This window comes from Genypterus blacodes, unplaced genomic scaffold, assembly GCF_046128005.1.
Source record: "Genypterus blacodes isolate CSIRO-AG114 ecotype Tasmania unplaced genomic scaffold, CSIRO-AGI_Gbla_v1 ptg000020l_1, whole genome shotgun sequence".
Lineage (NCBI taxonomy): Eukaryota > Metazoa > Chordata > Actinopteri > Ophidiiformes > Ophidiidae > Genypterus > Genypterus blacodes.
Genome location: NW_027466833.1, coordinates 358,038 through 370,636, shown reverse-complemented (window position 1 = coordinate 370,636; position 12,599 = coordinate 358,038). Strand labels below are relative to the sequence as shown.

Sequence of the window (12,599 nt, the reverse complement as noted above, 5' to 3'; positions counted from 1 at the left end):
GGCCTCAAAGGGGATAAGAGGGTGATGTCATCGTAAAAATACTGCAGCAAGCAGTCTGCAGTAATGCATGACAGCTGGAGTAGCGGCTCTCACCGCGGGGTTAATCGTTCGAGTTGCGGGCATAGGGACGAAGCAAAAGACGGCAATATTTTTGCAAATTTGTTTGTGAAGAGCAAATTTCCGCATGGATGCACCTGTTAACAAGAAAGCCAATCACACGAAATGACGTCACTGACAGGACACAAGGTTCAGTGTTTTGCACCTGGGAACAGAGATTTAAAATACAAAAAAAAAATAATAATTAGCATCATCATAATTACATTAATAAGCAAACAAAGGCATATTATTTCACATATTGTCTTATTTATTATCCCCCAGTTTAAGAACCATATTTACTGTGCAGGACCAAGCGGATCCTTGGTCAAACTCTTACCAATAACAAGCGTCCAGATAACAGCCCAAAAAAAGGTACAAGCTGCTGTGGGACATTGTGCTTCAGGGAGGTGTGGATGTTGCAAACGGCCTGTCTGGGTGGGGAAAGGAAGCGTTCGTCCCCTACAGTATGAATACATGAGTGGTATATTTGGATTATGCTGGAATTTTAAAACAGGTACAGGATCCTAACAATGCTCATTCTTCTGTGTTCTCCAAGACCCAAAGAATCCTGCCGGGGTTTTCATTCTGGCCATCAAATCGGGATCTTTTACAGGCCAGTGTCTACCTTAGTAAGACAACAACACGGGAAAGAAAACAATAGCAATTCTCTAGGCCCAAGAGGAGCCGGGTTAGGAAAGAGAAAGAACATTGACATCTGCTGCTCTATACCACATCACTCAACTGAGACAAGCCTATACTGTAAGTACTGTTGTGTAAATGCTACCCCCCTCCCCTGTTTACTATACATTCATTGCAGAGTTCGTCGTTATATTCCAGTGCTCAAACAAAACCATTCTTGTCTGATGCATTGATTTTGTTTTACATTTTGTGATTGTGTTACTTCTGGATGATTATTAAGTGGAGTAACATGTTGAGTGCCAGTTCTGTCGTTACACATCAGAGAAAAATGACATCAGGCAAACCACGAGACAAAACAACCAAGCTGGGAAAACAACAAACTCCTTCACAAGGCAAAGCTTCTCCCAACATCTCAAAAAAAGTTCTCTTTGTGTCCAGACTGATCACCGTCTTTAACGCTCTTCCAGTTGCCCCGTCCGTGTTTACATTATTGTGTAGGGCCTGACCGGTTCATGTGAGGAAGCACCCAACCAGTCTGCACCTTGGTCTCTCTCTGCAGGCGTCACTCCCGTTGCCTTGTAAGGTTTCTCGGTCTCTGAGCAGATTCCCTCTGACGTGACACTTTTACAATTCCAGTTTCAAACAATAAAGCAAGCGAGGAAAATTGAAAAAGCCACAGCTGCAAACCATGACAAACAGGTCCATAAAGAAGCAGCCAGCAAAAAGGGAGAAAGGGGGGAAAACGATTTGAGAAGCAGTGAAGGTGCATCAGGCAGGTGAGACAGAAACACAGAGGAGAGGGAGGCGGAGCAACTGAAGGGGTAAAAAAAAAAAGCTGGATGTCAATTATTGCAAAAAAGCAACACATAATTGGATGTTACCCCTCAAGAAAGATCTTTGAACGTGAAGTGTGTGCGGTCAGACACCTGCACTACTGTCCTGAGTGGAAGGCACTGAATACTGAGTCAAGATCGTTGTGTGTTCATCACATTATCCAGGTCCGTACACATTAGGTTGACCCCAGCAGGTCTGAATACATGAGGTCTGCTGTCACATCTGCCCAGACAGGAAGGTGAGCTCTTGATCTCTGTTCCCACGGTAACAATTCCCACACACACACACAGCATGGGGGGTGTTAGCCTTCCGTTATGACTTCAATAGAGAAAGTGAGCAGAGAAGTGGGTTAGATGATAACAGTCAGTAGTGGAGAGGAAGCAGTCAGGTGTTTATATGAAGAAGAAGAGGAGGAGACGGATGCACGTTTGTTTCTGCTTTAGTTGGGAGCTGTGTGCTGCAGTGGGGAGCAGGGATCCATAAGCATCTGGTTAGTAAAGCTACAGTACATGTGTGTTTGCCCTGTGAATCCATACAACGCACAAAAAGCTGAGCGTGGATCAGCTGGGGGTTGGTGATCAAAGAGGGACAGAGACTGGAGTGGCACAACATGACAGCATTGGTAAAAGCACAAGAATAAAGAAGTCTTCCATTTAGTTTAAGTGCAGCAAAGCGCATACAAGTTCAGTTCAGTGTTATCAGAGAAGACCGAGACAGAAATCCACATTCGTGTCAATGAAATTAAGTTTAAGGGTTATTCTGACAAAATATATATATTTATAAAGCACCCATTATAGAAGTGGCAGAGTAAATTTAGTCTGAAATCTATTCTTTATCATTTAAATAGGCAACTGTATGATTAAGTAGAGACAAACTGGGAAAATGGAACAATGGAACAGTCCAACCATCACATGTGAGAACTGTACATGTGAAAGAAATTATAGTTACATATATATCTCTATCTTCAAATTAAAAAAATAAAGAAAAATAATTAACAACCATTTGCCGATTTTCTAAAAAAAAAAAAAAAAAAAAAGGGTTGAAAGGCTGCAGAATATTTTCCCCTTTCCTTATCTAAGGTGAATCTTTTAATAGAAGGCAAAAATAGTGCAAGAGTTAAGGTGTAAAGTGGGTGCACATGTGACAGAGAGAGAGAGAGAGAGAGAGAGAGAGAGAGTCTGTCCTGTGGGGACAAGCTGGGCAGACCAGGCGGCGTTGACTCTGTTGTCTTAGCTGAAAGCAGACAGATCCACACTGGAGTACCAAGACCTCCTACCATCCAACAAAGACAAACGAAAAGTGAAAGCAAAGACTACTTCCCCCCCCGGTGAGACCCCTGTTACGTCTGCAAAGCCTAAGAAGTCTTCCCCTTAAAATGGAGATCAAACTGAGAGAAAAAGAAACACACTCTCACTCACACACACACACACACACACACACATCGGGACACCACCTGCACATGCCGTTCACTTTCAGGACTGGCACTTCCTTAAAGTCTTTTAGTATATCTTTGATTGCTTGAGATGCCCACCTCTCAAGGTGCTTGACTCATCTGTGTCCCTCACACACTCTGAGGCGTGCGTCTATGAGGTCTGTGAGCCCCGAGCGTCCCCATCAGGACTCAGGGCAGCTGGCCGGCCTTGAGGTAAAACGCTGGCAGAGACCACTGGCAAATGAGCGGCTACGCTCACCAAGTTCTCATATTCGCTACTGTCCTCGTCCTCTTCTTCCTCCTCCTCGTCGTCGTCGTCGTCCTCCTGCCCCGCCGCTTGCCTGTCTAAGGAGTCAGAGCTGGATCCGTCGCCGTTCCCCAGGTACGGAGGGCTGGGAGCAACGTCGGGGTTAGAGCAGGCCCCCAGGCCGAGCCCCAGGCCGAGTCCCATGCCCATACTGAGGCCCATCCCCACGGGGCCCGGGGTGGGGTGGCCCGGGGAGCCCACAGCCTGGGGCCGGGGCAGCAGAGCAGCACTGGTAGGGGGTGAGGAAGAGGAGAGCAGAGAGTCGTCCTGGGAGAGGTCAGCGTAAGAAGGGGGGTTGGGTGAGGTACTGGGCCGCTCCGGGGCCGGGGGGGCGTGGAAAGCTATCCTGGACAGGAGGGAAGAATCACAAGGTTCCGTCTTCTCCTCTAGAGATGAATGAGCCGCTGCATTCTGGGCCTCAAGGAGCCCTGAGGAAGCAGAGAGAGAGAGAGAGAGAGAAGTCAGTGTCAAACAGCAGACCAGCACACGATCCCACAGCGGAACCCACTTAGAAATGAAATGTGAGCTAACTTCCACTTCACTGAGTTTAAACATGTACGTACGTCTCTCCTCTTCTGCCGTCTTGCGTTTCCTGAGAGCTATTTGTTGTTTGAGTTTGTTCACATCTTCTTGAATTTTCTCCTTCACGCGTTCACTTTGTTCTACTTCGCCACACACACTCTAAACACACACACACACATAAGGGAGAGAGTCATTAATGAGACATGGCAGAAGCTCTCCTCTCTTAATAGCCAGAATAGAAGTAAAGATGTTAGTGTACCTCTCTGGACTCACCTGCACTTTATCTTGTAGTGCACTGTAGACTTGGTATATTGTCCTGATATCCTTCATCACACCGTCTTTATCAAAGAACTCGGCCCTGGAGAGATTGGTTTTAGTCTTCATTTTACAATAAACTAAGCAAACACAGAGGGAACCTGCCAGGTTTGTGTGTGTATATTATACCATAACCTGTAAACTATCTGCTCTGACTGCCAAACAGAAATAGCAGCCTCATGATCTGATCTTATCAGGCACAGAACAGAGAGGCCTCGCTAAATCCTTCACAGTCTAAGATAAGATGACACTCGGTGCACACAGTATCCATCCCATCTGAGACTTAAACACTGGGGCTAAGTTTAGATACAAAGGCAGATGTGTGTGTGTGCAGGCTGTCACACGCCAAAGCTCCTCACACGGTGCTCCGTCAGGCACAAATGGACGCCGACGCTAAACATGCGGTTTTGAATGTAAACTAGGAGCGATTTAAGGAGGGAAGCTGGCGGAGTGGACGCCTCGGAGTTAAGCTCCTCTCTGAAGGTGAAAGGAAGCAGCTGGCACGGCTCCACGTGCAGCAGAGGAGACACGAGGCCGACCGCACTGGCCTCGGGCCCGCAGCGGCAGTTAGCAGGGATAGTGTGGCGGCGGTGAATGAGGAACTGGCCGACCCGTTGTGGGTAGAAATGGGGAAGACGAAACAGAAACAAAGCAGATGGGAGAAGTCTCACCCGTGCTCCTTGATGACCTTGGCGTAGTTGAGCGAGGTGTTGGGCACTGAGGAGACTTTGTATTCCTGCTGGTTTGTGTTGCCCAGGTTTGGGATGGTGAGGGTGATCCTCTGGTTGAACCTACTGAGAGGAGACGGCCCGTTAGCATCATCACATGACATAAAACATGACATACCTTTCATTCAAACATGTCCAAAACAAATCATTTGCTTATTCCATTTATTGTGCATTTGATACATTGATCACAACGATTATGTTGGGTTGTGTTGCTATGAAAACAACAACAAATCTATCCTTGCAGTATATGTTACAGGCAGTATGCTGTAGTTAAATGTAGGTCAGAGTGAAAACGTATTGATTAGACAGCCGGCTGACAAAATAATCAAGACTGCAAATGGAAAAAAAACCCGAGCCCAATATATCAATAGACGGCGTAAAGCCCTGTATATAGATTTAAACTTTTCTTTCACAGCACGGCAGGAATAACTGCTGCAGTCGCACAGCTGAACAGTCTGCATGACCCTTACACACACACACTGACACAACAACACACGTTGAGCAATGTGAAGGCATGAACCCAGAGGAGCAACAACAACCATCAGTCCACAAGCTTTACATGGACAAAGACGATCCAACAGTGACCTCATTTTGATAGATGACGCATGTGTGTGTGTGTGTGTGTTTGCTCACGCTTGTCCACATGTATGCATTTGTGGGAATATGTACTCAGTCATTACCTGCGGCTAGGCCTGAAGAGCACATACTCCAGCGCATGTGTGGAGCTGTTGGCTGTGGAGATGAAGCTGAAGAGGAGGAAGACGAGGTCGGGCACACCAAGCAGCTCAGTCAGCTGTTTGTGGATGATCTGTTCCCTGAAAGACATCTGCTGCTGCGTGTTCCTCCGAAACCGGTACCAACCGATGACATTCTACACAGCCAAGAAAACAAACATATGGATTTAAAATCTTTGGCCTCTGAATTTTAAACGCTTTGATGAAGTCAAAAAATCTATCTTACAGTTCAGGTTTGATTTCCAACTTTCAGTTTTAATGAAGCACAACATATTATTCACTCACTTTCCGCCTATCTTTAAGAATTCTGTTGAGATTTTCTTCGTTGATCTTTCCAGCGTAGTCGTAAAAGCTGGAGGGAGAAACAAAACATGTCAATGCTCCTAACTCCTATACATAGAAATGCACACGTGTCAGTTGGAGCCATCTGCTGTCCAGTGTCGTTTAATTCTTCACTGTATGCCAGATCATTGATTTAACCATTTCAGCTTGTAGTAGGTAATAGTATAGAATAATCTTGTTTGTGTGTTACAATGGGGGATATTCATTTAAAAACAAAGAGCTTGTATCTTACCTAAACAACTGTGCACAAGGATCATGGTTATGGACTTCTGTTGGACACACACACACACACACACACACACACACACACACAGGGACAAACGTCTCAGTTATAAAGCACAATCTTTAACAAACGTATATTAATATTGGAAGTGTTACCAGCACCGAAACCCAGGTTGCATCATGAAACTGGCATCCACACACTTCACTACATGTTCACTCACTACTGTCAATAATGGAGCTCCTTATGTCTTAAACCTGCTGGTTAACCTGAGCAGAATTCCACAGGCACATTGTGGCGTCGCTCACTCTTACTTGATGCCAGACAGAATAAAGGTCAGTGTGTGCAGTGCGAGCCTTACCTACAACCTGCAGCAACTCTGCACTGCTGATCTGTGCGTCACTGATGCTTACAGTCTCTTCTTGTCTTACTTCTCCTAAAAGGAAGCCCTCCTGTGCAAACACAAGACACAACTTTAGTTATACAGCAGGTAATCCCATGAGCTACCGGTTGTAGGTCACCTGGATGAATAATCTGTAATGTTATAGGTTGGAAAATAATCCAAATTTAGGTTTGAACATATTGTATTGAACATATTTTGAAAAACATTCAATCTATTGCTACCTGTCTTCTGTTATGAGCACACATATAAATTAAATTTCGTGGCTCCTTTAGAACAGCACAGCTCTGGGAGCTGCTCACTCACTCACACTCGTCTAGCCACCGTGAGCAGCTGGTAAACAGGTCGACAGTGTGTCACATTCCTTCTCTAAAGGAATGCAGGCGAACACAAGCCAGCTAAGACCTACGAGTATGACAACAACACAGCCATGTCTACAGCGTTACCTAGCTGGCTAAGGGCTAACTTTGACATGCGGAAACGACAGAAACACAACAGCTACATTTGGCTCAGAAGTCAATTTACCTAGCTGACGTCTGTGACGACACATACAACATTTATTACATGTAAACTAAACGTGACTGTGCATGTTACAAACACCGACAAACGTAGGTCCCTTCACTTAGCAGCTGTGCTAACATGCTATATAGCTAAGTGCCGAGTATTTCCCGGTGTATTGTCTTAGCGAGTGGCTATGTTATCTGATGACATTAGCGGTAATGTGACAGGTGTTGAAAAGACTAATTTTGGCTAAATGGTTACAATTACACGTGTGAGTGTGTTAACTGTTAACAAAATTGTTGCTATTCAAGAGATCTAATGCTTCGTTTGGATTAAACGAAGATTTATTTATTATCATATACATTATATATTTTAATCCGATCAATATTAATAATTGTGTATATGCTCGTATTTTGGTTATGGCATAAAAAAATCAGTTTGTAAATCATCTGTTAATGCAACTGAATGGAATATTACACCGGAAGTGATTATTTAGCTGTCCACGAAAATGCCTGTGTTTTTACATGACAGTTCAGATATTTAAGTCACGTTTTCTCTCAATCTTAAGACTCAAAGTGAACATCAGCTGGGTGTGCATTACATTTATAACGACCACTCAACTATGCACTTTAAGCCGCTACAGCAAGCTAAACCACTGAAGGAGTCAGGCTAATGTCACCAGTTTACATGGCCACTCGTTAATCCAATACACCGGGACCCAAAGTTTCGAAGCAGCGTTTCTCGTTTATATCTGGCAGGTGTAAACAAACGCGACTCTTTAAAGGCAGAATAACACAACTCGATGAAGACCATTAGTAGACAACGCCAACTGGTAATCGAACGTCCTGTCTTCATGTTGTCGTTGAGTCAACCAGTAAATAGACGAAACCAATGCTAGCTAGCCAAGCAACAGGATGATGACACTGGAAAACATCCTAAAGTAGCGGCGCCGCTGAGCCTCTAAACACGCAGCTGAAGCGCTCACATCAAAGCAAACAGCGCGACAAAGTCGGTCAACATCAACGCAGGTACTTACATGATCACAGTTACTGTTGGCGCTGTGATAACACACAGAACTAAAGGTATAACCCGAAATGGATGCCGCCATGATGGAAACATCCCTAGCAATCCCACCGCCCCCTGCGGTTGCCTTGCCTCCCCAGGCGCGGGGCATTATGGGAACTGTAGGCAAAAAAAGTGACAACATGGAAGAAGCCACTACAGACACACATGGCAGTCGAAACACGGAAAATTGCGTTGAAGACGACGACGATGGTACTTCAGCGCTCGGAACGAAAGATTAGTGAGTGTCGCTTCACGGTAACGCGTTCCAGGGATTAGTCTGGTTACGAGTATAACGGACTACAACGATAACTACTAAAGCTAACGTTAGCCATAGCCCTTGAACGATCTCAATATCATGTCCCCCAATGCGTCCTTAATCGTTAATAGTTTAAAATAGACACGAATAAAATGACGATTTTATCGTTTAACACTGTTTCATGCCATGTTTGGGGGAAGATGATTAGAAAGTTGACGCGAGCAGCAGGAAGTATCACAACACAACACACTGTTAAATTGTTGCTTATTCTCGTTACAGAACTGATTTTTTGGGGATTTTTTTTTCTGCAGTTGGGAAGACACTTATCAAAGAGAGCTTGAGACCTTCAAAGACATTGGAGACGTTGGAGAGATATGGTACATGCATGCGTAGTGTTGGTTCAATTGCTCCCTGTATCTACTCCTCATCGATGACGTCATGAAATCTGTTGTTTTTCTGAATGATGGCCAGGTTCGGTGAGGACAGCATGAACCGTGTGCTCCGATGGATGGACAAAGCTGAGATACCAGAAAATGCCTCCATTCTAGATATCGGCACCGGAAATGGAGTCTTCTTAGTTGAACTGGTCAGAATCATTGGCGTTTAATTGTAGTGTTCATGTTACAAAAGCATATATTCACACATACACCGCTAGGATTTGTGATATGGATGTACTGACACTTACTTATATTTACAATAACTTATATTTCTGTTCCAGTATTAACAACAGTGTTTAATTACTTTGTTTTCTATGTGAAGAGCAAACAGGGATTCAAAAATCTAACGGGGATCGATTATTCTCCAGCCTCTGTCCAGCTGGCGAGAAGTATTCTGCAGGCGGAGGACTTGACTGATGTAACTGTGAAGGTGCGTTCTCCTTTACTTCTGCAGCTCCTGGCTCCAGGTTCCATTCCAGGAGGCTTTGCAGTATTTTAATATTATTATGCTGGTATTTCTTCTTCACAGGTGGAAAAGTGTCCCACAGTAGACTGATTACTTTTATTTTACCAAGAAATCTTTCCCAGTGTCCTCAGTAGGAATGATCTCCTTCCTCTGTAGTTCACTTCAATGCTGTCATATAATATTTGAGTGGTTTGGTGGATCCTCCATGGACAAGTCACCCATTGAGTGTTCGTCCTACATGGATCCCATTCATCCCTAAAGGCCAATGATACAATCTAGCCCTCAGCATACAGTGAGCCTTCACCCTATCCTGGCTGAGTAGGTTGAGGTGAGGAGAGGAAATTCTGCTGTGTTTACCCTGTGGGAGAGTTGGATAGCAGGAAGGCCCTGAAAGTGGTGGACGGCTGCCCGGCATTCAGATAAAAAAACCGCCACAAACCCCCAATGACTTTGCAGGATTTAACACATACGCTAACGTATATATGCAAGAAAAACAGCTTTCAAATACTGAGCAGTTTATAAGGAATGTCACGATGAGTGAGCCTTCCTCTCCTCTGTGTGTAATACGCTTGAATCTACAGAATGTTATGCATCACACACCTATGGCGGTGTGTGCTTTGCTTGGGCAGAAAGTCTGCTATTGGAGTCAATAATGACCTTAGTGTGCCTGCAGCTGGACTGGTGTGTGTGTGTGGGGGTGTGTTTAACACTGTGCTGGGGTCTCATCCTATATCTCTACTACTGCTGAATAACTCATTTGAATGATTGTGCAGTTTTTGTGCACACCTATTGTCTCAGGTTTAGTCTGTGTGTGAGGAGTTTGAGCTAAATATGAAACTCTTCCATCTTCTGCTGCTGCTCTGACAGTCAATCCTCATACATTCAGCCTTTAACATGCAGGCCTGTTTCTCTTATATGAACTCCAGTCTGTTGTACCAGTGTAGATCCACATATAGGGCCTCCACCCACTGAAACACTGTTGTTACTTAGTTGACTGGTTGATGACTAAAAGAAGCACCCTGAAGCACCTAAGAGATGGCACCAGTCAGTGAACACAGACTCTTCTGTCTCCTCTGAGTTTTGCATTTATATATTTCTGTTTATAGTAAATCACTGTTGAACCGTCGTGAATCTGAAAGTATGTGACCCTTGTTAATTCGCTGCACTTTAGTTCACCCCAGAGATCGCCTCCTCTGTCCTCTGTCCAGATCAAGGAGGCCTTATTTTACTGCTCTGTGTCCTCCACAGAGGTAGACTTAAGTTTTACACTGAGAGAGCAGTGAAGCTGAACACTTTTCATTAGTGGAGTTGATGCTGAAAGAGTTTTTCTGCAGCGAGCCATACGGGCCAAACTCCTCCAGAAGAGCCAGGATAAACAATATTTGATGTGGAGTCGATCACTATGCTCTGTGTTAACCTACGTGACTCTTCTTAGGAGGTGGATTTCTTAAACGGCTGCGGGGAGCTGAAGGATTTTGATGTCTGCGTCGACAAAGGAACGTTTGATGCCATAAGCCTGAACCCTGACGGCACAAAGGCAGCACAAACGCACTATGTCCAAGCCCTAAAAGATGTTCTCAAGGACAAAGGCCTCTTTGTTATTACCTCCTGTAACTGGACAAAGGAGCAGCTGCTACACAGGTTCAGTGAAGGTGAGAAGAATCCTTAATCTATCATTGGAGGTCACAAGTCAGTCAATCAAGAATGTCTTGGATTAATTGTGTGAATAATGAGCTGTTCCTTCATTTCGGGTGATCCCATTCCCTTTCTTTGCAGTAGAAGTGTTTAGTATTTGCCTGCTCTGTAATAAATGAGGAAGACATTCAAGAAACCTCTAATCCTTTAAGTGATTTAGGTTTGTGGCGTGTACTATCTTTATATTAGTTTGGTTAAGTGTCTGACCTGCAGTCATAACACTTGCTGTGCCACTCACAAACACAGTTACCTGACAGGTTGTTAAGCTGCAGGCAACAACAGCCTTGTAAAGCCAGACTTTGGGCAGCTCTCCATTAGCTGTGTAGTCACTCTGGAGAGCCTGCAGGGGGCCAAGGGGCCGCTGGATCTCATCTGTCACACTGACAGCCTGTCTCTGCCGGTCCCCGGGACGCAGCACAGATGGTAGACGGATGCGTCTCTCCACACAATCCTTCCCCAAAGTCTCTGTAGCCATTGCCAACAAAATATGAATGTTGGATTCTAGGGTAGTTTGTCCAATGCACAGTTCACTTATGAAGCTTTTTGTTGTTCTCTTTTGTGTTGCAGGATTTGAGTTTGTGCATGTTTTACCTACACCCCGCTTCCAGTTCGGAGGCAAGAGCGGAAACACAGTGACAGCGCTTATTTTCAAGCGAGTATTTTGATTGATAACATCAGAGCACGTGTCTCTTTTTAATATCCTTCACTGCTCAACCGTGCATTCAGTTTCTTCACAGGAAACCACACCGTCTGTGTCCATTGAGACGTTTTTATACAGTTTAGACTGCCATCTTGTACTCATTTTGAATATCATGTAGATTAACAGGTGCTGGAGTCGTTACTTTATTACTGATTGACTGATGAATATTTATATAAAATCTTTTGGTGCTTCTGATACTGTTGAACAGAATGAGACTGAAGGTTGCATCGCCAATATTACACCTGCCAGGTTGATTCCTTTTCAAGATGAAGTTTATGACAAATTGTGTACAAATGTCATTTCCTATTAAATGACGATTAAATGACGATACCTTTGTAAACATGGCTCTCTACTCTTTTCTGTGGCTCTTACATCACAGCTACATTCTGTGCTATTGATTGAAGATGCACTTAAAGATGCACACCATTATGAAATGATTCCACATGATGCTTTTTTATCTCTGAGCAGCATCAGTCCTCTCAGGGCCTTGACGTAACGCCGCCCCGATGTTCTGCAGGTTCTTCTGTCTTGCAGCGTTAATGCTCTTTCATATTTCAGCTCCTCACCCTCATGCATTCATTTAACTGCAGCATTATTCACCCGAGGCCTTTAGGTGTTTCTGCTGAGTATCTTTGGACTAAAGTGCATGAATGCAACATTGTGGATGACGGTGTGTTTTCAGTTTGTTTGGGAATAGAAATGGACAGAAAGATTACACGTAATAAACATCCTGTCCCTCTGAGGGTCGTGACACACACACCCACACGTCTTACTTGCATACAATCTTTATGCCACGTATAAAACAGCCCTTACCTCAAGGAGCAGGACTGAGAACTTATGACATAATAAAGGCAGGGTGAGGCTTCTGTGGAGGAACTCGTCGGCCGCTTCACGTCTCAACGGTGTCATT

At 44.5% G+C, this 12,599-nt stretch overlaps 2 protein-coding genes across 4 annotated transcripts; one reads left to right on the top strand and one right to left on the bottom strand.

Moving 5' to 3' along the window:
• Window positions 1–343: 343 nt before the first annotated feature.
• Window positions 344–8,221, bottom strand: abraxas2 (abraxas 2, BRISC complex subunit). 2 transcript variants are annotated; one of them, XM_076141694.1, is made up of 9 exons: window positions 8,107–8,221; window positions 6,531–6,621; window positions 6,182–6,218; window positions 5,893–5,959; window positions 5,554–5,744; window positions 4,817–4,936; window positions 4,104–4,188; window positions 3,872–3,989; window positions 344–3,736 (listed from the first exon to the last, which is right to left on the bottom strand). In XM_076141694.1, the coding sequence occupies exons 1-9, from the start codon at window positions 8,176–8,178 to the stop codon at window positions 3,153–3,155; spliced, it is 1,365 nt and encodes a 454-aa protein (XP_075997809.1). In that variant the 5' UTR covers window positions 8,179–8,221; the 3' UTR covers window positions 344–3,152. The 2 variants fall into 2 exon arrangements, with proteins under 2 accessions (XP_075997809.1, XP_075997808.1); XM_076141693.1 differs by having other exon boundaries at window positions 4,817–4,939; window positions 8,107–8,207.
• On the top strand, window positions 8,150–12,030 carry eef1akmt2 (EEF1A lysine methyltransferase 2). Of its 2 annotated transcripts, none has more exons than XM_076141695.1 (6): window positions 8,150–8,373; window positions 8,703–8,768; window positions 8,863–8,977; window positions 9,151–9,258; window positions 10,730–10,946; window positions 11,557–12,030. In XM_076141695.1, the coding sequence occupies exons 1-6, from the start codon at window positions 8,165–8,167 to the stop codon at window positions 11,652–11,654; spliced, it is 813 nt and encodes a 270-aa protein (XP_075997810.1). In that variant the 5' UTR covers window positions 8,150–8,164; the 3' UTR covers window positions 11,655–12,030. The 2 variants fall into 2 exon arrangements, with proteins under 2 accessions (XP_075997810.1, XP_075997811.1); XM_076141696.1 differs by having other exon boundaries at window positions 8,261–8,373; window positions 8,671–8,768; window positions 11,557–12,029.
• Window positions 12,031–12,599: the final 569 nt, after the last annotated feature.